Source organism: Sander lucioperca, chromosome 5, assembly GCF_008315115.2.
Source record: "Sander lucioperca isolate FBNREF2018 chromosome 5, SLUC_FBN_1.2, whole genome shotgun sequence".
Lineage (NCBI taxonomy): Eukaryota > Metazoa > Chordata > Actinopteri > Perciformes > Percidae > Sander > Sander lucioperca.
The window spans coordinates 17,467,216-17,492,665 of NC_050177.1; the positions used below are offsets into that span (position 1 = coordinate 17,467,216).

The window sequence follows — 25,450 nt, forward strand, 5'->3', positions numbered from 1 at the left end:
CTCCCCTTTCTCTGCTATGCCCGCTGCCCACAGCTGCCCAGAGAATTTGGCCCACCCATGAGGAAATGCAGCTACAATCGTGGCCACAAGCTGGTCAAGACCACACCCCCACCCTCCACCTTGCCCCACCTCTCTACTCCTCAATAGCATTTAAAGCTACAGACACAGAAATGGCATGTCCTAAGGAAAGCTCATTGTGGGACTGGCTCTAGTGGCTGTAATTCTGAACCATGGCTGAATTTAAGGAAAGCGACTTCAGATACAGTATTAGGGGACCACTAAGGCCCCAAAGCATCCAAAAAGAAGTATGTCATAGGACCTTTAATATGTGTTAGACCTTGTTTTATTTGCTATTGAGTTATCAAGGGTAAATAAAGTAAAGGGATATTCATATCCTTCAATTACTTATTTATTCGCATATAAGTGTTACCTTTCTGGGATCCATATTAAACCACTTAGTTGTATCTATAACAATGTCTTTCTAAAGCCACAAGTTAACCTCAATTTTAATTTTATTGAAAATTTTCTGGAAGAGAACCATAGTTCTCTGTAATATAGTACTAATTAAATTGTAAAGGGAGGGGGTAAACGGTTATTTGAGTTAGTCAAGTTCAAGTTATAAGCAGTTGTTGATTTCCAGGGGAATTAACTGCTCAATTTAAAAGCAAGTAAATATTCTTAACTACTCATTTGTATTGCAAAATGTAGTCATATGCATGTTGAGCTATATGCTTGCCTGCCAATCCTACATTTTTAAACTGCAGTTGACCTGCTGTTTACTGACTAAAAGACCATTTTAGTTACGCTAACATTGCTCACTACTCACTCACTGACAGTGTACCAATTTAACACTGTCTCTTTTCCATAGTTAGTACCACGTTACAAAGTTCTTATGTAGAAATTATAACTGTTTTTTGAAAATTACAATAACTTATGGTAAAAGAAAAGGTTCCAGATCATTCATTTATTTTACATCACTCATAGAGAGAGGCATTCTTTTTGTCTGCTTCCTTTTTATTTCTTGAGCTAAATTTGATCAGGCAAAGCTAACAGAACATTCACTGTGCCCTTCACTCTCAGGTGTGCGGGATTTGAACAGCGTGAACTCTAATGCCTCCTTGGCTGACCTGGGCCTGGACTCCTTGATGGGTGTTGAAGTTCGCCAAACTCTGGAGCGCGACTACGACATCGTCATGAGCATGAGGGAGATTCGCCAGATCACCATTAACAAGCTGCGAGAGCTGGCCAATAGCAAGCCAGGCGGATCAAATGGTATTAAGAGCTGCTCTTAAATCAGCAGAAAAAAGAGAGATTTATTGAGAAAGATCAGTCTAAATCCAGTTCTTTGTAAGATGTGGCTTCATAAAACATGCAGATACACTCAGAACAGGAAGAATGAGTTTTTCTTGTCTTTGTTACTTCCAACTATCCAGAATCTCACCACGCTACAGCTAAGAGAGATGGCGTTCGCTCTTTGTTGGAGTCTGATCTGACCCAGCTATTAGTCAACCCCAACGGCCCCACTGTGACGCCACTCAACAAGGTTCAGAGCCAGGAGAGGCCACTGTTTCTGGTCCATCCCATTGAGGGCTCCATTGCAGCCTTTAAGACGCTCGCTTTCAAGCTTAGCATGCCTTGCTATGGCCTGCAGTGCACCAAAGGTATTGTTTGTTAACAAACACACTCAATTAGGCTCATACAAGGCTAGGAAAAAAGAAAATAACACCCAGTATATTACTGCACTAATAAGGCTAGGCCACCCTTTGTCGTCAGAACAGAACTTAGTCCTTCAATTGCTAATGATAAGTCCAGAATATTACAATTTGAGACTGCGTAACAGATGATTTGCCTCAAGTCTTTGACTGGTCATTACAGATTATGTAATGCTCAACAACTATTCAGTTCTTTTTTTCCACTCAGAATCATCCGCTTATTTCTTTGGGAATGTTTACTGATGTTCTAACCAACCACCACCTTTTTGGCCTAATGGTTATGTTTATTATTAGATGTTTATATATGAATATACGAGCGTGAGGATTTAGAGCTGTGACTGTTTACATCCCCTCTCCCCCAGCTGCTCCTCTGGACAGCATCCAGTCCCTGGCAGCCTACTATGTGAACTGTATCAGACAGGTTCAGCCAGACGGGCCTTATCGAATCGCTGGCTACTCCTTTGGTGCCTGTGTGGCATTTGAAATGTGCTCTCAGCTTCAGAACCAGAATTGGCCTGTGGAGTACCTCTTTCTGTTTGATGGATCACACTCCTATGTGGCAGCATACACGCAGGTCAGAGAAAAGAGCTCATACACACACAAACAATTTTTAAGTTTAATGATGTGCAAGGTTCCAAACATTTTTGAAAGGTGCATTCTACAAAGATTGGGATTTTTCTGATTTGTGTGGAGATGCCTGGTATTATCAGGGAAACATATTAACTATTCATTCATGTATTTCACACTTTTATTGCATTAGATAGTTTTAGACTGTCTAACATGAGTGGGATCATAAAAGTGGGATCAATATGACTTGATGTTTTAATACAGAGCAGAAATTAAAAGATTAATATGTGCATTTAATGATGTAGTTTGGGGACAACTTGAGGTTTACAGTAAATGTAGGTTGGTTATGTCAAGTTAACTCAGTATTTGATTTCCAGAGCTACAGAGCAAAGTTGACACCAGGCAAAGAGTCTGAGGCTGAAACTGAAGCCCTGTGTGCCTTCATCCAGCAGTTCACTGGCATCGCATACAACAAGGTATACAGCCTCTAACACGTGTGTACACACACATAGACACTCACCAAAGATTTTCATCAGTCACAACATTCAAGCGAGTCTTGGGTGCTTGAGCAATTTAATACACAAAATGTAGAACATCCAATCAGACTTGTGTTTTAGCACACTGACTTCCCAAACTATTTGGCTGTGAATATTGTGAAGGTTTTAAAGTCATGAACCCTGATGATTTGATTGATGATTTGAGAATGAAAAAAGGTAAACCATCACTAATTTGTCAGGATAACCTTGCTCACATGTGCTAGTTGCAGCCTTGTGTGGGGACTTGTGTGCCACCTGATGACACCTAACCACACCTTTGTCAGGTGTAGCTCTTAACATTGATAATTTAAAAGCCAAGGTGAACCTACTTTTTACGCCTGAAATGAAGAGAGCTCTGATTTTGTCCCTTGAATACCCATGTGAAGTCTCATTTTCTATTTAGCATTTAAATTATGATCAAATTAAATCATTAAAACTTAGTCAAACAATAGGAATACTTAGTTACCATCGTGCAGGAAGCCTATACATCAAGTTAGTCTTCTTTATCACATCTAAAGCTCATTTTTGTTTACCTTGCGCAAACGATGGCTGGAGTTAGAAACTAGCATGGCCACTCATAAGCTGCACTTTAACAAGTGTGTGATGGGTGATGAGGATATGGCCGTGATGGAACTACAAAAAAGAAAAAGATGAAGATTAATATTAATAAATAATAATAATCCCAAATTGACCATATGCAATCTTTTGAGTGGTAATTGAAGGAAAATACCGAAGCAGTCTTCAAGACCAAAGAGTCGGTTGATGCTACACGAACTGAAAAAAAACCATTTGCTACAGGTATTCACTGAGATTGTTAAAACATGTTTCAGTTCACGTAGACCTACATGTTATTAAGGGGGACTTAAGTTGAATGGCATTGTGCATCTTACATGACTTTTTTGATTCACATATATTAGCTTGTTTCCTGTTGGCTGATAATACCTTAAATCAGGAAGGTTCTTTACTTTAATTCTGTGTTGAGTTAGTGAATACATTCAAGTTATGTATTGTCTTTTCTCTATTATCATTAAATGTTCAATGTTTAAGGAATAGCACAAAGCGCAAGGCAATATTTCTTTTTTACAAGGAGCAACCAAGGGTTAAATTGTTTTTTCCTACCCAGTTTAAAACTCCCTCACTCACTTAAAACCTCTAACATCAGATTTTTCCAAAACACTTGGGGCCCTATCTTGCACCCAGCGCAATTGACTTTATACACGGACGCATGTATCATTCCTATTTTGCACCCGATGCACAGCGGACTTTTCCCTCCCTCCACAGGTCGGTAAATTAGTGAATGAACTTGCGCTCCCGGGGGCAGTTCAGCAAAAAGAGGAGGCGTGTTCCGGCGGCGCAAACGTTCCCTAGTGCTATTTTGCAGTTTCAGAAAATAGTTCCACCACAGACCAGGAAAAACCTAGTCTAAAGTCAGTGGCGCGTTATTCAGATGCTATTTTAAGAGCGCATGCTTGGCCGTAATGTAGAGTGCGCACACTGCACATACACTTTGCTTCTCTCATCTCACGGACCCAGCAGTTCCCGTATCACCATGCATTCATAACCTCGTGATTCAGTGAGAGTGAGCCCAAAACATCGGAAAGTATGTTTTTGTGACATTTCTTTATTTACATTTTATCAACAAAAAAAAATCAATAGCAAACGTCGGTCTCCTCGGCTGTGAACCGCTCCTGGTGTGTGCCCATGGATGTATTAAGAGCGTGCGCCTAGCAACTCCGCCATTATAATAGCAATCCGCCATGGAACAAGTGTGCCTGCTTTTAAAGGGAATGTGAGATAACGCTCTGATTGGTTTATTGCACGTTACGCCCAAACCACACCTATGAGTAATGTAGCTACTTCTGACCAACCCATTTTAGATTGGCGTCAGGCGCAAGAGTCATTTATCCCTCAGGTATAATAGCAACAGCGAGATCCACCCACAAAGCTACTTGCGTTTGGCGTTTGATACTTGTGTTTCAGATTGTTAAAATAGGGCCCTTGATGTTGTTGATATTAACACATAGAGTAGCAACACAGGGAGGAATCAATGCTCTAGATTAGATTTTTTTTTTTTTAAGATACATTTTTTATTGGTTTTATATTGTTAAACATACAGAACAGACAAACACAATTGAACAAAAAAAAAACACCACACCTTGCCTAGTCGCTCTCCTCTAATTCTTGTGATGTTGAGGTCATTAGGACTGATACTTGTGCTGCTGTATTTTTCCATAGGTCTATAGTCGATGATTTGGCTTTGTTAACCCTTGCTGTAGAGAGCTCAAGCATAACTATGTCTAGAAAATACGCCAACCACTGTTTTATACAAAGCAAGTTGGGGGGGAGCCAGCGCTGAGCTATCATTTTCTTGGTCGCGGTTGATCCGGCTAGCCAAATTTTCTTCTGTCTCCCAAGTAGTTGTAATTTAGAGTCATCATTAAGTAACACAACAATCGGGTCAGTAGGAATTCGACATCCTATCACGTCAGATATTATTGATGTTGTTTTATTCCAAAACTCATGCACCTGTTCACACTCCCAGACTATGTGCAGGAAAGTTCCAGTTTGTTCAGGTTGGCAGAACGTTCAATAGGGAGTAGGGCTGACTTTAGAGACGTATCTTCTTTGAGGAGTCCAATATGTCCTATGGCATATGTTGAAGTGGATCTGCTGGTGATTTGGGTTCTTGGAACAGTGGGAAATGTTGTCCCAAACTGTCTCCCAATTAATTACGTTCGCCTCCGGGCTCAGCTCTCGCTCCCATTTCTTTACTATTGGGAGTTCTCCTACGGATACTTCATCAGTTTAGCATAAATCCTGGACACTAATCCTCTCACAGGAGAATCAACAAGCCATTTAATGATTGGGTGCGCCTCAAGACTGTTCCCCCATGGTACTCCATAACATTTTAGGGCTGATCTTAAGCGAAGATAAAGGAAGAAGGATGTCCTAGGGACCTCAAAGCTAGCTCTCAGGTCTTCAAAACTTAACATACCTTCATCATCGAATAGCTGGTCTAGAGTATAAATACCTCTGTCACTCCAGTGGTTATAAACAAAAGGTTTGTTACCAGACATTAAGTGTATGTTGTGCCAAATTGGGGTGTTCGAATGCCACTTATTGGTGTAGCGTAGTTGCTCCTCCACCTGTTTAAAGTTGGTCAATGTGTTGGTGATAATAGGGCCATAGGCTAGCATACACTTTTTTGGACACACACCTGTAAAGGCAAGGTCTTGCAGTCTTAGACTTCCAGTGAGGTTTTGCTCTGTTTCTCTCCATGGGACTGTAGATGAGGGGTCCTTCCACACTCTGAGGGCCCGTAGCTGAAAAGCTCTGTGGTACACTTTAAGGTTGGGGAGGGCCAGGCCTCCCATGTTTGTGGTACGTTGCAGGGTAGAGTATTTTAGCCTAGGTTGTTTATTATTCCAAATATACTGCCGAATTACAGTATCAAGTTTCTTCCAAAAATGTATTGGTGGGGGTAAGGGGATCATTGTACTTAAGAAATTCACACAAGGAACTATGTTCATTTTAACAACAGCAATCCTGGACCGTAGCAATGCCAGCAGCGCAGACCAGTTGGCCAGATCCCTTTGAACACTACTTAGTATAGTTTCATAGTTGTCCTGGACAACTCGTTGTAGTGATGCGTGAATGGTGATGCCCAAATATGTAATTTTGCTTTGGGTTGGTATTGTATCACTAATAGCTGATGTCACCTGTTCTTCTGTCAGAAGAAGATTAGATTTATTCCAATTGATTTTATAGCCGTAGACTGAGCCTAATTCGTTAAAGATCTTAAGAATTTTTGGAACAGAGTCCTCAAGGTCAGATATGTATAGCAAAATATCATCTGCAAATAACGATATTGAGTTGTTATTGGATTTAATGGACATTACATATTTTTATTTTGCCTTATGGCCTGGACTGATTGCAAATAGCATGGGAGATAGCGGGCATCCCTGTCTCGATCCCCGCACGATGGGGAATGGCTGTGAATGCAGGCCATTGGTTGAGACTATGGCTGTGGGATTCACATACAAAGTACGTACCATGTCAATGAATTTGGCTTCCAAACCAAGCCTCTCCATTACATTGGAGTAATCTGCATATATTGTCTGCAGCTTGACGCTTTGGTATAAACCCTGATTGGTCGGGGTGGACTAGCTTCTCAATGAAGTGTTCTAGGCGTAGTGCCAAGACTTTGGAATAAAGCTTAATATCAGTCCCAATGAGGCTGATGGGCCTGTTGTTCGAGCACTCCGTAGGATCTTTGCCCTTTTTGTGTATGACCGAAATTAGTGCAGTGTTGGTTTGTTGATGAAAGGTGCCCCTCTCTGTGGCCTAGGTTAAAGTTTGTAAAATGATAGGTCCTAGTGTGTCAAAGTACTGTAGTAAAAGTTCTGATGGAATTCCATCCAACCCCTGTGTTTTCCCTTTCTTAGCTGTTTTTAACGCTGATTTGAGTTCCTCTAACGTAATAGGTTGACCCAGTTATTCTGCCTCCTCTGGGTGGAGAAGAGGCAGGTTTAGCTGTTTCAGGAACTTTTGGCACTGTGTTGGATCCGGATTGCAGGAGGATTCATACAACTTTGAATAAAAGGATTGGAAAGTGGTAGTGATATCTTTAGGATTCGTTGAGATACCTTGGTCCGTGCGGATGCTGTTGATAGCAGCTCTGGACTGTCTTTGTTTTAATTTCAGAGCTAGCAATTTGCTTGGTTTACAACCATTAAAATAGTATTTTGCCTCACTCTGTGCATTATGAATTCAGCTCTCCTTTTTAGCAAATCATTTAGCTCTGCTCGATTTGTGACTAAAAGAGTGTGTAGATTTAGAAAAGCACATCTTTAGAGACTGCTCTAACGATTTACAACGTTCTTCCAACTCCGCAATCCTTGCTTCTCTCTTTTTCTTCAAATTTGCCGCAAAGGAAGATGTGAAATCTCTATTAAATCCTTTAGTGGCTTGCTTGAAACTGAGTCAGTATTGATTGATATAAACTCCGCCAGTTTGGCTCTAAACTCTGTATCAAAATCTGTGTTTTGGAGAAGGGAATTATTAAATTGCCGCCTTCTAGATCTTTCTCCTAACATATCACAATGGAATGTGGTTATCAGCGCAATGTGATCAGACAGAATTGCTGGTTCTATTGCTATCGTGTGGAACATTGCCTTAAGTTCACTGCAGCCCAGAAAATAATCAATGCGGGAGTAGGTGAGGTGACGTGTGGAAAAAAAGGTGTAATCCTTGCTAGTAGGATTGTGCATCCTCCATATATATCTGTAAGATGATGGGATTCCACAACTGCATTGAACATGTCCGATATGTGTTTTTGGGCTTTCGTGTGGTTGACCCCTGATCTATTCTGATTTAAATCTAGTACCGCATTCATGTCTCCCCCTATAATTAGTGAATATTCATTGAGAGAGAGCAATTCATTGGTTAGGCGCGGAAAAAAGCTTTCATCATATGTAGCCTGTGCGTATACGTAGGCTATTTTCCTACTCCTTGTTGTAGTACATATATGATATCCTGCCTGATAGGTCTTTACTACTTTTGTCTATGGTGAGTGCGCATTTCCGTGACAGCAACACAATGGAGCCCTTGGTTTTGGTGTCGTCACTAGATGAAGCAGCAACTTTAAAATATTTATTTTGTAGACGATTACATCTATTTTACGTAAATGTGATTCTTGAATAAGCGCCACGTCTATGTTCTTCCTTCTTAAATAGTCCAGTAATTTACAGTAGCTCGTTTGATCGGTCCATTTAGCCCCCTGATGTTAACAGAAAGGATTGAAAGTTCAGCCATCTTCGAAATTTACACGTATACATGTCTCGAGTACCCTACTGGAATTCACTGATAAATTTGTAGCAAGGGGTGAGCTGTTAGATCTAAGCACAGTGTGGTGAAAACATAAAAAATTAAATAAATTCCTTAGCCCTCCGAGACCGCAGATCCCCTTCCCTCTCTGCCAGATACGTCCGCATCAAACGCAGCTCACACAAAAACTCCAGCTCAAAACTGCCCCTCCTGTCTAAAGTCACAGGTTAACTGAAACAGGTCTAATGCTTTCCTATGTTAAACATGAACAATGTTACAAAAAAACAACCTTAAAACTAAGTCCCAACCATCTATTAAGTTCTGAAATGTATGTATGAAAAACAAATCGGCCATGTAGGAGTAGTAGACACAGATATAAAATGCAGTCTCGGCTCCCAAGCTCATACATTATGGTTTCGACCTACGCTACTACGCTCTGAAATAGGCTGTGTGGGAAACAAACCATGCAAGAGTAGTAAATATAGATTATAAGATAAGTGTTTATAATGTTCATTCAGTTTAATCAAATATTTCTCCCCAGCTTGACTCCCAAACTCACCCACCACGTTCCAACCAGCTACAAGTTTCTGGAGTAGGCTATGTAAAGTGAGCAGACCATGTCCATCATGTTTTCAGCCTCATCAAACATTCCTTTAAAGTCAGGTTGTCAAACTTACATGCAGTGTCCTCGAGTCAAACTTGCACAGTGTTCCAGATACGCTAATCCACAGTCGTCGCGTCTGCCCGCTCAGGCTCACCGCACTGGACAAGAGTTCCCCACGCCGCCCTCCGGGCCCGATGACAACTCCCAGTCCGGTTGCAAAGCGCCCCGCGCGGGCGCCACATTCCCCTCCTCCATATCCAGATCCCGACAGAACCTGTCCGCTTCCTCAGGTGTAGTGAATGTGAGCGTTCTCCCTCCGTGGTTTACTCTCAGAGTTGCGGGATAAATAAGAAAGTTTGGGATGCCTTTAGCATGCAGGTTGCGCTGCACTCCTATAAATTCCTGGCGCCGTTGGATGGTGAAAGCGCTGTAGTCTAGGCTTAAAGCATAGCATTGCTTTGGAATTACGAATCGGGCCTTCCTGCTGCGCCTGTCTTGCCCCCTGGATAATTGCCTGACGGTCCTGGTATCTCAGACACCTGAGAATCAGCGTGCGTGTCGTTGCACCCAGGCCGTAGATTCTGTGTGCCCTGTCAATTTCAATGGTAGCCCTGTTCCATAAGGAGGGGATCCATTTTGGCAACTGGTTTTGCAAAAATCCAACTGGGTCATCTTTTTCGCTGCCCTCTTTCAGTCCAATGATGCGCACATTGTTTCTTCTCGATCTGTCTTCCAGTTCAGCCAACTTCAACTCAAATTTCCTCTGGTCATCAATGCAGGTTTTCACCGTGTGTTTCCTACTCCTTATTGTAGTACATATATGATATCCTGCCTGATAGGTCTTTACTACTTTTGTCTATGGTGAGTGCGCATTTCCGTGACAGCAACACAATGGAGCCCTTGGTTTTGGTGTCGTCACTAGATGAAGCAGCAACTTTAAAATATTTATTTTGTAGACGATTACATCTATTTTACGTAAAGTAAAGTATTTATTTATTTACGTAAAGTATTTATTTTGTAGACGATTACATCTATTTTACGTGAAGTGTCCTTCTGCGCCTCGTCTAGTCACTGTATTAGGTATTTTACTGTAGTTCCCTGCCTCTCAAGCTCTGTCCTGATGTGTTGTAGCGAGGTGTCAATTTCTGCTAACACTTCCTTCATTGCGATGCGGACCGCTGATTGAAGCCCGCTTTGTTGCTTTTCCAGGACCCTGGTCATAGCCTGCTCCATGCGTAGGTCCGTGTTAGCATCAGAATCCCCGCTAGCCGTCGCCATGTTAGCAGAGTTGGCAGAGTTCTGTGCTCGGTTAAACGGCAGCGAGCCCTGCTTTTTGCTCCTGCAGGCATTCCACTAAGTTACCGTGGTGACAAATGAAACGATTGACGAATAAAAAAGAATAGACCTGGTTTTCATATGTTATGTTAATGTTTATGCTATCCTGTTTTACCACTAAATATACCATTACTGTTTCAAGAAAAGGGCTTGAAAAAAATGCATCCCCATTCCTTTATTCAAATTTTTACATTAATATGCATGAACAATTAGTTTAAAAAAAAAAAAAATCTTGGTACTGTACAGGATAATATAGAGGTCCCTCTAAGGAGATAGTCCTTTTTCTATATTTATCATGCCTATTGTTCCTAAAGTCAAAGAAACAAAATCTAAAACATCATCAGTATATACCCTGTTAGTGATTTTCTACACAAAAGATTTAAATTAGAATTGGAGAAGCTGAAACCATTGACCATTTATTTTTTTAAATGTTCATACGCTTAATAAAATGCTCATACGCTTGTATGCATATGTGTTTTGGTCTGATATTAATAATTGGTTGTCATTAAATATGGATAACATACCGTCATTTACTTACAATGATATAATTTATTTTCATTTGTAATTTTGCCAACTACTTTTAACCTCTCAAGGATCACTGTACCGTGGACGGCACACTTCCTCACTGTGGCGTCGCTGTTACCTGCACTCAAACGTTTTTATAACTTTAAAGCATTAAGTCTTCAAAATATACGCTCATGCAGCACAACAATTGAAAGCTTAGCCTCTCATGATTAAATAAGCCCACACACAAAGCATAAGATGATCTATAGCAGTTATACAACTGTAATAAAGTTAAAGAAAATAAAGAAATACAGACGTAGACTGCACAGCTGGTGTCTAGAGTCGAGAGTGCATCCATACCTTTTTCATTGTCCCTTTATCCACAGCGGTGATATTTTCCCAAAAACTTTTTTTTCAAGTAAAAATGTTTATCACATTATGCACAACCTGGGAATTGGGAAAGGCCATATATAGTACTTTGACAACTACTTTGATTCCTATAGCGGTTTCCATCCCAGTCTCTTCTAATTTGCCCCTCTTGTTCTGCAGCTTCTGGAGACTCTTCTCCCACTGTCAGACCTGGGAGCCCGTGTCAACATTGCGGTGGACCTAATCACCTCCAGCCACAAGAACATCAGCCGAGACTTGCTGCACTTTGCAGCTACCACCTTCTACTACAAGCTGAAGGCTGCTGATGGCTATGTGCCTGTGACAAAATACCATGGCAATGTGATGCTACTGCGTGCCAAAACCAGCAGTGAATACGAACAAAACTTGGGAGCTGACTACAAGCTTAGCGAGGTAACAGCCACAAATACACTCACACACATTTAAATCATTTTCAAGATTATTTTTAAAAGTGGACTTTACTAAGATTACTTATTTAAAGGGGTGATTGAGTGATTATATAGGGTATTTTACACTGTTCCTTAAGGTCTCCTAATAGGGTATGTAACATTGGTTGGGCTGAAAATTGCCCAAATGCTATTTTATTAGGCCCTTAACTACCCTGTGAATATGGCTCTATTTGGAACAAGAGCTTTTCTTCCAAATATGGTATGCTCATGAATAGATAGATGAGCTGCGCACTGATTGGTTTGAGCAAACCCCATAGAAACACATTGGAGACGAGACAGCAGGTCTCATATTTCAGACACTGCAAAGTTATACATTGTTTGTCGGGCTATTTCGTTATTAAATTCACTTCTGAGACTTTTTTAAGCGAGAAATCAACTATATAAAGCTCAAATATGGGCCGTTTTACGAAAATTAATGGCTAATTGCAAATTTAGTAAGACGTGTCGGACTTTAGGAGCTCCATACCCAGTGAAAGTCACTGGTTCTCGGTTACTGGACGACCGGGGCTCGGGGCTCCGCGGAGCTCCGGAGCTGCAAGCTAGGCTATGTGTCCCATTTAATAATAATCGTTGCTACACTTTCGGCATAACTTTCGTATATTTACAGTTTGAATTTCGTTACGACACTTACAGAACATGTACCCCAAGGTCTTATAAAGCTAACTATGGTGTCCGATTTCAATTTAATGCGTTTTTGTGAACATTAGGGATTTCGTTAGCTGCTACTGTCCCTCAAATCCTATGTTTACAGATCGCGGCTAGTTAGCTTCACTTTCGGCATAATTAAAGTATATTTACAGTTTGAATTTCGTCACGCCACTTACAGAACATGTACCCCAAGGTCTTATAAAGCTAACTATGGTGTTCGATTTCAATTTAATGCATTTTTGTGAACATTAGGGATTTCGTTAGCTGCTACTGTCCCTCAAATCCTATGTTTACAGATCGCGGCTAGTTAGCTTCACTTTCGGCATAATTAAAGTATATTTACAGTTTGAATTTCGTCACGCCACTTACAGAACATGTACCCCAAGGTCTTATAAAGCTAACTATGGTGTCCGATTTCAATTTAATGCATTTTTGTGAACATTACGGATTTCGTTAGCTGCTACTGTCCCTTCAGTCCTATGAATCGCGGCTAGCTGCAGGCCCTGGAGCTCCATCAGGGCCTCGGCATTTTGTAGTCCAGTAACCCAGAACCGGTGACTTTGCGTGAGTATGGAGTGCCGCGGGCTTCCGTTCGTGACGGAGATCCAGCTAGCTCACAGCAAGCCGGGGTCTATGAAGTAGGACACGCCGGACGGCGAGGCAGCACCGGCCGCTGTCACGTAGCCTGCTGAGCTCCTGCTGAGCTCCTGCTGAACTGCAACACACAGTCGGACAAAATTTGCAATTAGCCATCAATTTTCATAAAACGGCCCATATTTGACCTCTATATAGTTGATTTCTCGCATAAAAAAGTCTCAGAAGTGAATTTAGTAATGCAAGCAGGCGAACAATGTAAAAAGTGTCTGAGATTTGCGCGACCTAGATTTAGAAGACTAAGCTGACCTCAGATCAGTGGTGTAGCCTATGTAAATGTTTGGGCGTGACAAAGATAGAGACTAGAGCCAAATGAGGAGGAGCCGCCGAGTTGACGTCAATTAGGCGGCTCGTTGAGATTTGCCCGTTTTCAGAGGCAGTTTCAAATTGTGAGATTTGCAGAGGAAAGAGGTGTCAATGGGATTTTGAGGTTCTATGTATGTCCTAGTTACCCACTAAACTGTAATTATTCAACTATGACAAGGTAAAATCGGTTTTGCATTCAATCACTCCTTTAAGCTTACCTTAATTCATATTGGAGATGATAAAATGTCAAGGAAGTGGAACAAATGAATAAGAAAATATAGTTGTTTACCTTTTGTTGCCTTAAGCTTTTTTCACACATGGTATTGAAGAAGACTTAACACTAGTGATTGAGACCATAAACTCACATTTTAAGGCAACCAAAATGTACCAATTAACTTTGATGAAGTGAAAACACACAGTGAGAAAATCAAAGTTTTAAGACAAAAACAGACAACATCCAAAAACAAGTTCACGGCTATCTTAATGTACACAGTGCCATGGATACGCATTGCTAAGCCTCAGTCCACAATTAACAGGTCAGCATGTAGCCACACTCTAAAGCATCCACTGCTTTATTGTCAATTTTAAAATAAATGGGACCCCAAATGAACACTTTGTATTAGTATTTAGATATGGATCCAGTACAAGCAGTCGGGCCACTTTGGTCCAAACGACATTTAAGTGGGAGATTATCGGATGTGTTTTTGCCTCACCATACAGTTTAACAGACAGGCATTGTAAGGGCAATAATGGGGCAAGAACAGATTGCAATACCAGTGTGGGGCTTTCTCAGGAGGAAGTAACCAGTGGGCCAGATGCCTTTAAATTAGACCAATTTACCCTATAACCGTAAAATGAGAGTCAATGATTCCGAGTAGACAGGGTATTGATTTGCTAGGTAATACATCATCCGCATAAAGCATAAGTTTGTGCACTACACCTCCTACCATAACACCAGGGAAGTACAAAGGAAGATAGAAAGAAAGAAAACAAAGGAGAAAGAGATGAGCCCTGACTTGTTCCCAGGTAAATAGAGAAAAATATTCAGAAATTAACCTTGCTCATACGGCACCTTAATCCACTTCATAAAAATGCTGCCAAACCCATACATTTTCAAAATTTTGAACTTATAGCCCCATTCAACCATATCAAATGCATTTCGGCATCATGGGAAATAGCAGCTATTGTATGTCGTTATATATGTGCCTCATTCCTGAGCGAGTAATTGTATGTTTTGAGCACAGAGAACTATATTTTGCAAGCACATTACATTGCATTTTGAACAGAAATGATCACTCGCAAAAAATTATTTTGTTTGAGCAAACAAAACCTATTCCGTGCTCAATAAATGTATTTGCATGTTTGCTATTATCCATATTAACGTGCAATAATAACCCCTCTCACACTGTTTGCTCATGTGCCCTCTCAAAAACTCTTTCTCTGCACGCATGTAGACACTCTGCGCGCATGTAGACGCTCTGCGCGCATGTAGACGCTCTGCGCGCAGGTAGACGCTCTGCGCGCAGGTAGACGCTGCTGCGCTCCGGTCATGTCTCCCTCGCTCTCAACATCTTCACTCTGTGCGTGCTCAACTCTAGACACACTCGCTCAAATTTTCACAGCGTTACAAGTGTGCCACAAAACCAACCAATCGGAGAATTAAAGGTCAATTCTGATTGGCTGTTTGTCTCCAATTAGATTGCAAATAGCAGGAAACAAAATCTAGGAGGAACAGTCTTTTTCAGTCAACACCTGTTGGTCAGAATACTGGTATAGCAACTACTGACTACAGTGGAGCTGTTCGACTAACGGTACTGGATTAAAACAAATTTCGGCCAGTATTTTGTATTATTGACTTATATCAAAGAAATGTCTTAATATTTGTGTGTACTATAATGCTGTTGTTTTGTTTGACTCATATCTCCTTGTGTGACTTACGTTAGTTTGACTCATCCTTCACAAGCAATCTAGCTAATTTAGCACACAGCAGTGGAGCATAACATACAGTCTATGCAGCCGACATGTCATCTGAACAGGCCTCGCAGCACTGTAGCTAAGTTAGGTCTTTTTTTTTTTTTTTTTTTTTTTAAGATCAATTTTTTATTGGTTTTATATTTTTAAACATACAGAACAGACAAACACAATTGAACAAGAACAACAACCCTCTCCCACCCCCCACCCTCTGCGGTCTCGAGGAAAAAAAAAACAAACAAATAAGCAGTGATGGGAATAACGGCGTTATAAATAATGGCGTTACTAACGGCGTTACTTTTTTCAGTAACGAGTAATCTAATTGATTACTCTTCCCATTTTAATAACGCCGTTACCGTTACTGCCAAAAAATGCGGCGCGTTACTATAATTGAAGCTGTTTTTTTCATCAGACCAACTAGATCTCTGAGCCGAGAGGCAAAGACTTGTTTTACTGTTTTTCCTTGGTTAGTGGGCAGTGCACGAGACAAGCGCATAAATGCTGACAATTGGCTGAGGTTGAGTAAAATTTCACGGTAAGCCAACAGAGGTAGAGTTGGGCGAGTGTTTGAAAGCACGCATAGTCGGACACACAACGAACAACACAAGCGAGTCAGTGAACGAGAGACAGGTATGGCGAGCCCAAATAATCCAAAAGTAGCCTTCTCTAAGTGGAAGTATAGCCATTACTTTTCCCTCCAAGAAATTAAAGGATTGCACATTAATTGTGAAATGCACATTATGCCCTGGGCCCCAAGTGCCTATCCACATCGGTGTCAAGTAATTCAAACTTACTCAAACTTTAAATAACTATCTGTAACGTGTTTTCTCAAATGTGTGCAAATGTTCTCATACAGTATGTCCCACTGGCTGCAGGCCCCGATGAACTACTCTTTTGTAATGAACTGGCAAAATGCCTCCAGAAAGAACCGATTTATTCTCCCTGAAACAAGTTTCCTTTTATTTTTAAAGAAGTATACCAAAAGACATTAGCAACTTTTATCGCAATTTTTTACAAAAGCTCCCGCAAAATCAGGCATTTTGGGCAACAATCTCGAAAAAAGGCCAGCGCCAGTCCGTCCCATGAGAGCCGAGGCTTTATCTGTGTCGCTCTGGAGAAGTCTGGAAATTAGTGGTGTGCGATACTGCAACATTTGGTATCGATCCGATATCAAGTAAATACAAGGCCAGTATCGCTGATACCGATACAGTACCGATACTTGTTAATAATTAAGGTGGATTCATCATCAAAATGCTAAATCTGAATGAATTTTCATGACCTTTTAAGTGTTTTTGTGATTTTTCCTTTGGATTATCAATAAGTTAAAACCCAGGACATAGTTTCCATATGCTTGTATGAATTTGTTGTGTTACCACTGTATATTACACGTTTATAATTTTTCATAGTTGATTTTTTCCCCCACTGTTTACATTTTACTCCTATTTATTGTTATTGAACATTAGCCTTTTAGCACATCCTCTTTACTATGGCAACCCTCATAAAATCTTTGAATCTCTGTCTACTTACATGTTCAAGTTCTGTCTGACTGACGTGTCTTTCTTCAGGTATGTGATGGCAAGGTGTCAGTTCACGTCATCGAGGGAGACCACCGCACTTTTCTGGAAGGAGAGGGAGTAGAGACCATCAGCAGCATCATCCATAGCTCACTGGCTGAGCCACGAGTTACAGCAAGGGAGGGCTAGACATGCCCCACCCAAACGACACCCTCCACCTTCACACTAATTCCACAACATTCCCCAAATGGGTCTCTTTCTCCAATTAGTTCATGATGTGTAAGTTTAACTTTGTTATATCCAGTGAGCATAATACCCAGCATGTTTACGTTTTGTGCCATTTTGCTCCTAAAATCCTAAATGCACCTTACTACTCCTTTTCAAATAGTATTGGTCAATTCAAGCAATGGACACTCTTCCTAACCTATCAGAGCTCTTAGCTGGTATCTTCTTATTCTTATTTGGTAAAAAAAAAAGTGCTTTCAGTTTATACAGTAAGATTTTCTAAGTTATGTCTTACTATGTTACCATGTTTCATTCAGCCTTTTAGGTAGTAGGGATAGCCATTTTAAGCAATTTCGCTAATCAAGGTCAGCTATATAGTGGTCGATGACTAATCATTATTAATTCTTAGTATTTACATGGGCTATTTTCACAATTTCACAATCAAAGAAAATTGGGTATTAAGAAAATGTATTAATAAATATAAGTAAAATCTCTATATTACACAACACAAAATATCTCATCAATTAAAAACTGCTGCTTGTGCATGCTCCCGCTCCATTTGTCATCTGTCAACAACACTCCTAAATTCTTACTGGTTTTATTTAGGAAATTAGCCAATTGTATCTACATACTATGTAGTCTGGTGAGTTGTGAGCACAGTCTGTGCAGCTATTCCAGCTACTAAACCATCTGCTCAGGTATAACCAGTATCCCAGGGAAGTAAGAATACTGTTGAGCCAACTTTGCCAGCCCAGGAAGTCTTTGATTTGGGTACATGGGTTTTACATCCAGAGAAGGAGTAACATTAGCATTGTAGCTGCAGCTGTGCTCTCTGTTGGAGCTTTTAGGTTGACATTAGTGTGAGCCTCTGGATAGCTAGCAGACCTTAAGACTGTCAGGTAACGTTGACTCGGTTTGGCTCTGGAGACTGCTGCAGTGAGCACGCAAAGGCAAGCGTAACTCAATCTGTTCAAACCGAAAAGAGCACCACCAAGTGGGTACAACCTAATACAATAAAACCGGTATAGTTTAGATAGAATATGCTCAAGAAAGTCCAGTTTAAACAATAGAGACATGGCTTATCAGATGGTAAAATACTGCACAGCAGGTTATAAAACTGTCGCTATTTCACAACTCTGGAAAGTTATTTGGATTCCGGAGTTGTGAAATTCTTTCTCAACCTGTCGAAACAACTACCAGGTAAACGGAACAAATACCCAACCCTACAAAATGATCTATGTGCACTTGCATTTCATTGGGCAGTTCATTGCTGGATGATATTAAAAGGTTTAATTTTTAGGGTTAGGGTCAGTATTTGTGATGTCAGCTGCCTTGTAGCTTCTGTCATGTTTATGCTACTCAGCCTTTGGCAAACTGGGCTAGTGTTCATAATTGTACATTAATGCATGTTTACATGTGTGAATGAGGACTTGTGTCTTTTACTTTAAATTACATGTATATGTTCTTTACCCAGTAAAATCCCAGAATGAAGCACTGCTCATGTATAGCTTCTCTCTCACTGTATCACAAACCTGTTAAACTGCCATGGTAAAATTACTTCTGACATGTTGCAAAAGTTGACCAGATATTATTAGTATTAGATGTGACCTTTTTGGAGTTTTTTTCTTCTATTTTATTAGTTTATTTTGTTAAAAAAATAATTTCATCTTTTTCTTATTTTTTTGTCTTTTTGTGTTGTTTTTTGTTGTTGTTTCCATCATCTTTTGCCTTTTGCAGAAACTCTGTTATTCTAGTCAATTGAGCCACCCAAAAACCAAAACTCACTCAAATTATGGAAAGCACTAAACAAATTATTGTGATTAATGTAGTGCACAGCTAATATTTTATAATTAAGAGTAATTTAATTGAATGGGCACACTGAACGACTTCTATAGACCATCTTAATCTATAACACCGTTTTGACAGATCAGATACTTTCAAATTCAGTGTATTCACAAGGTTTTTATTTTTATTTCAAAGTGCAAGAATTATCCATACCCATAAAATACCCTTATGTCCTGATACTAATTAAACATAATTATGAATGTTTGTAACCAACAGTTATTTTGTTTTATCCTGCAGTACTTCAAATACAATTTGTAGAAACAAAGATGTTTCATTTACCAGACAGTCAAAAGAAACTGTTCTTGAAATAAAATCAATCTGATTAGGTGAAAGGGTCAATCCAATTTTACCAGCTGACAAACTTTTTGATGCCAAAACATTGTTGAGTTTATTGGTTCCTCTGTAACAAATGATTGACTTCTGCAACAAATGATTGACTTCTGTGTGAACACAAGGTGTTGTTCTGATGGCAAAAACAGTTTCAGTATTTTAATAGTAGTGGTGCACTGAAAAGGTTTGATATGTAAATATGTCACTAAATGTTGCATCCTTTCCCATATCAGCTTTTGGTTGTGAATGACTACTAAGGCATCTATTGTATATGGACAAAACTGACCTGAACAGCAGTAGGGGGATCCCCTTTTCACAGATGTTTGCTGAAAGCCTCGATTGTCCCACAGCTGTCTCTGACTCCCATGACCCTCCCTTAGCTTCATGACCACCCAGGCAAGCAGTCCAGTCCCACTATAGCAGCAACATATAACAGCCAACCTGATCTCTGAGACCTCTAATCTGGTCTATGAAGGGTCTGGTGACTTGAGGCAAATGTGATTGATTGCAGTAAAATGGAGAAGGAAGTTACAGTACATGCTCATCTCTTATATTGTAATAATAGAAATAATGTTATTTCTATGATTGTAATATTTCCAGTATGTATTGTTATGACTAATAAAGGCCTGTCACTTTATAACTTTTGTGTTTATCCATTAATTCAACATGTGAAAGATAGAAATACCCATGATGTATGAATGTCTTGCTTTCTGTTTGGGAAATCTACAGGGCTTGCTCTATATGTATACTGTGAAAACAGCTTAGTAGGCAGAGCAGAATATATATATATTGTATGTCCTTTATTTTTTTTAACTGAGTAGAAGCTAAATACTCAAAACATAAAACTACTTAATCACTTATCTTTATCAGTGTCTGGTCAAAGGGTATTCTGAGTAAATGTGTTTGAATGGGTGAGGTTGTTCCTGCTAATCTCAACATAGTCCTAGGCTTTACAATACACTGCGCATCAGTAGCTGACACTGGCAGCAGTAGAAGTAGTCGTCAGTACGTGATGAACGAGTGTGTACGCTACCGAGAGCGGCTGACCAGGGGCCTCATTTATAAAACCTGTTACGCAAGAAGAAGAAAAAGTTGCGTGAAGCAGGGTGAAATTTGCCGTCGCAACATTCCTCGCAAAAGTCGGGATTTCTAAAGAATTTCCATGCGTAAAAATGTGCTCAGTTTTCCCCAACCTTTTGACCATGCGTGTGATCGTGCGTAATGCTCCCAAGGTTTTGTAGACTGCGTTTTAGTGAACTCCGTGGGAACTCGAATTTCACATGGCTAAAGTACTCTGGATGCATAGCGCGCAGCCTGCATGTGAGCATACTCTAAATATGTATTTAGTTTTCGTAACCATCAATTAGGTCTATCCTTGAATTATAAAAATGGATATTTATATCCAACAAATAAATATATTTAAACCTTGTATGGTGTTCGGGTCTGTGGGACCCATTTTCAATGTTTGCTAAAAGAAAAATTATGCTATTTATTATTTCTTCTAACTCAAACTCATTGGCCTTGGCTCATTTTCTGTGAAGAACATAACAAATAACTTATTTTCAATGACTGCACACGGTACAACCCCCTACACATAACTATTACATATTAGGTGTTCGGGTCTACTGGACCCGAGTGTAATAATTATAGGTGCTATGAAACTTAACTGTGTCCTCCTCCTAACTGGGCCTGCTGTGTGTGTGTGTATGTGTCTGTACATCTCTGTGTGTGTCTGTGCGTCTGTATGTGGGCATGTCTGATTGTAGGTGTCTGTGTATGGGAATGTCTTTCTGCACCTGCTATTCCCACACAAAGTTACAAAATTGTTACATTTCAAGCACTTTCACCTGTTCTGATTAAGTTCTAAGAAATAAGCACCAATATTTCTATTTTTTTACCTTTTTTATAATTGAATTTCCTTGTTTTCTCACAAAAAACGAAAATGATCGTATGATCATAAATGTGATCTCACAAGGTAAATATGAACCATAAATTATGTATATATCATTGGTAATTGAGCTAAATCTGTTAAGTATTTTTACATAAATTGTTATAGCATCCACCCAACAACATAAGTGAAAGAGAAAATTGTATTTCTCAACTGCACAAATCCTTCATTCGAGCATTTGAAAAACACACTTAACAGAATCCAGTTAACTATTGCAATTACAACAGGAAACACACTTTTTAAGGTCTCCACAATGAACCCAATTCTGCACAAAATATGACAGTATAGGTTATCAGAACTTAAAATAAATATACACTATATACATAAATGTGCAAACAATATATACAATAATAACAAATTTAACAAGATTAATAAATTAATAAAACGGTGTACAACAAGCTCTCTCTCTCTCTCTCTCTCTCTCTCTCTCTCTCTATGTGCAACGTTTATATAGGCTACTAATGCAATCATACAGTAAAGCATGCCTACGTCTTTTATACGTCAGCCATGGAAGCTGATGAAGGTCCTGCTACTGCCGACAACATGTCTTTTCGCTTTTTTCTTTTATTTGAGCCGCTTGGGTAACTTTGTTTGATTTTTGCGTTTAGACCATTGTAATAAAAGAAAGGTTTAGACTTGTCTTGCTCTGTCTCTGTCTGTGTACTAGGGATGGGCGTATCGATCCTGTGGTATCGATAGATTGATATACTCACGCTACTCATTTGGCATTGATTTCCTTAAAAAAATATCGATATAAACTAAAAAATAATAATTGGGGGTGTATGCATCACTTTCAGCTGTTTTAGATTACTTACTTAAATTACTATGTGCCGGGACGCCCCTGTACCTGGCAGCTTATTGAGCTGGCCCATGTCACGTGACGAGCGAATGAGCGTCAACGTGCGACACAGCCGACAGCGACACAGGAATGTTTTTGTTCATATTTAATTTATTTAATTCATATTTATATTATATGGTCTGTATTTGTCTTGTGATTTGTCTTAAATGTAATAATATTTTTACTGACAAAAATTGCCAATAAGAAATTAACAGTATCGGTATCGATATCGATGAAAATGCAAGAAAAAGTATCGGTATCGTATCGAATCCTAAAAGGGTGGTATTGCCCATCCCTACTGTGTACTTCAGAGTTCTCCTGTTCGCGCCGGGCCCCGCCCCGTTACGGACTAGTCCATTTCATTGTGAAAGTAGGGGGTGCAAGCAGGGCGCCTGCAGCTGCAGTGGGCACCAATCTGCCAATTCCCCACACAGTGAAATTATAGATGATAGAAAACTGCTTCGCGGAGCAGAAGATTTTTTTTTTTTCAAGTGCTTGCCCCCGATGACTCATGATAAAATGCCGCCCCGGGCGGCTGCCCGGGTCGCCACTGTTAACAACTATAAACTGCTTTATAATGGCTGGTCATAGTTCTGCTAGAGGGGTCAAGGATGGGTTCCTGAAAACTGTTAGTGTTTCCACACCACTTACATGTGACCTTTCTGCTCTAGATCCATCGATTGAGTAAGTTACATTCAGATATGTTACCCATTTGCATGTCATGGCAAAACAGTCAATGTGAATGACACAAGGGTACACCTGATGATACATTGTCAACATTGCATGTCTGTCAGACTCATCCAAGATTGTCCGGTGGAATAGAGACAGAGGCAACACTGTACCGTTTTCTAAGAGAAGTCTTTCTGCTGACACCAAAACACTGTGCTTCACATAAAGCATATATCAGCTGTGTCATTGCATGACAAAGTCCCAACCATTTGTCTTCCTAAAATACTGGCAATCTGGACTTCAATTGTCCTATTGTTGTTATTAAACTTTCCCAGTATTCCATTAAAACGCTCAAATGAAAAACACCAAAAAGAATAAACTGGTCTGTAATCCAAGTCGACGGCAATTTTTGTAGTCGACGTGTCGTTTTACTATTGACCCTCTATTTATTTTTGGTCTCCCGTCTCAAACGGCTCACTGTAATTCACCTCCACACCAGTCTGTGCACTGTGCGCGCCCTGCTGGTTAATCTGCTATTGACCCTTTGCAAACACGTCACACGACCACGTGACGGCGCCATGACGGACGGCGGAAGCACAGGCTAAACAGTAGTGGACGAATGGAAAGTTTCATAGTTTCAATCAGTTTGAAATACATAACACTAAATAAACTGCATTGTTTAAGTTGTCGTGCCGTTATCGGTCGAGGTAGGGCATCTGGTAGGTGCTCACAAAGAGAGCAGTATTTGGAGAATTTGGAGATAGCAGGGTTGGATACCGACCCTTAATTCGTTCTCCCTCCGTTTTCACGGACCTCATTAAATCACAGAGTCTGCCCGACTTCAGTCCACACGATCTGTACCACTATGTGTTAAACGGGGTATCCCCATATACTGGTGCTGATCTCAAAGCTTTTAAAAGTCTGGATGCTAACCAGTTCTTTGTAGCTGGCTGGGTTAGAGGTACGTGATGCTACGCTAACGGCGGGGGGAGGTACCTCATAATGGCAAAGATAAGACATCAATCTAGGGTTTATTTTGTATTAACATCTATTCCTTACTTAAAGGAGAATTACGGGCAATTTTTACGTTAATCTTGATCGCTATAGCTACGCGAGTACTTTCGATAGAAAAAACCCCGACCCGAATCAGTGCAGGTAACACGGAGAAGCTACAGCTACGTACTACAAGCGTCCACTGAGCTAAAACGGCAGTGGTCGGGGCAAGTTTTAGAGTGCCTTTATGCTCAAAATGCAATTAATATGTCTGTGCCACATGAACAGGGCCCTTACATGTCAACAAGATGCGTTTTCAACTCAGATATTGTTTAAATTCACCTACCCTGGTCCCTGTCTCAATCCTGCTGGTAGCTAGCTTGCCCTGCTAGCTGATAGCCATTAGCTGCCGAGCTGTGAGTGTATTCAGACTGGCTTCTGTGATAATCATCCCAATAATAATCCGCGGAGCGGCGGTGGTGTGGCTATGTCCTCCAGAGGACAGGTCATGCCACGTCTTGAAGTTTATTCCCCCCTAAAAAAAAACAGTAGTGCGGTAGTAGCTGGACGGCACTCACCGGACGGCAGCTAGCAGCTAACGGCTATCAGCTAGCAGGGCAAGCTAGCTACCAGCAGGATCGAGACAGGGACCAGGGTAGGTGAATTTAAACAATGTCTGAGTTGAAAACGCATCTTGTTGACACGTAAGGGCCCTGTTCATGTGGCACAGACATATTAATTGCATTTTGTGTCTGTTAAGAGGCACAAAGGCCCCGACCACTGCTGTTTTAGCTCAGTGGACGTTTGTAGTACGTAGCTGCAGCTTCTCCGTGTTACCTGCACTGATTCGGGTCGGGGGTTTTTCTATTGAAAGTACTCGCATAGCCGGGGTACGAGTTAAAACGCATTTAACTCGTTTTTGAAGCTAGTTTCCGTGCCATGTCATCTTTTATTTAACTGATATTTTTTGTTGGACCTGTTAGCTCTAGGATCATTTTATTTATCACTCATTTGAAACAGAAAGGCAATACATACACATGCTTGTGTTGGTGAGGATTACTCTGCATGCTTGTGAATGTGAGAACACAAACACAAACAAAAACGTACGAATTTAGCTTGCCGTCCATCTACAGCATAGCTCTTCCGCCGTCCGTCATGGCGTTCATAATTCGCGCGGGTGGAGCGTGATGTCACGTGCAAAGGGTCAATACTCTTTCTTCCCCCTCCCCCCCATGGATGTATTAAGAGAACTGGATACAGTGTTCGGCGGGAAGCCCCGTACATTCCAATGAGAGTGCTCAAAAGCGCATAAAGCAAACATGGAGCTCGGCTCTTCATTGTTGGCCCATAACGCTGGTTGGCTCACAATGGGCATGCGCACTAGCAACAATTTGTTTGTGTTGTCGTAGCAACCGGTAGCAACATGCGCGTTCATGAGCTCCTCTCTCGTGTCTCGTACATAGTGGCGAACTCATGAACTCGCCGTTTTCATTGTCTAAAATATTCACTAATGTTAAACATTGTGTTTTCGTTGTTCCCGATCGTTTACATGCTTAGCTAAATAAACG

At 40.5% G+C, this 25,450-nt stretch overlaps 1 protein-coding gene across 2 annotated transcripts in view; it reads left to right on the forward strand.

The window, feature by feature from the left end:
• Nucleotides 1-20,074, forward strand: part of fasn (fatty acid synthase) — a 92,529-nt gene extending 72,455 nt beyond the window's left edge. The window contains exons 37-43 of one of the 2 annotated variants that reach the window (XR_004897284.1): nt 1,081-1,272; nt 1,434-1,661; nt 2,075-2,286; nt 2,657-2,755; nt 11,634-11,885; nt 17,086-18,653; nt 18,687-20,074. Coding sequence is in view for 1 of the 2 variants with exons in the window: in XM_031323991.2 (XP_031179851.1) it covers nt 1,081-1,272; nt 1,434-1,661; nt 2,075-2,286; nt 2,657-2,755; nt 11,634-11,885; nt 17,086-17,223 (1,121 nt within the window). In the remaining variant the exon portion in view is untranslated. Of the gene's footprint in view, nt 1-1,080; nt 1,273-1,433; nt 1,662-2,074; nt 2,287-2,656; nt 2,756-11,633; nt 11,886-17,085 lie in introns of both variants that reach the window. The other variant, XM_031323991.2, reaches the window with a different exon arrangement.
• Nucleotides 20,075-25,450: the final 5,376 nt, after the last annotated feature.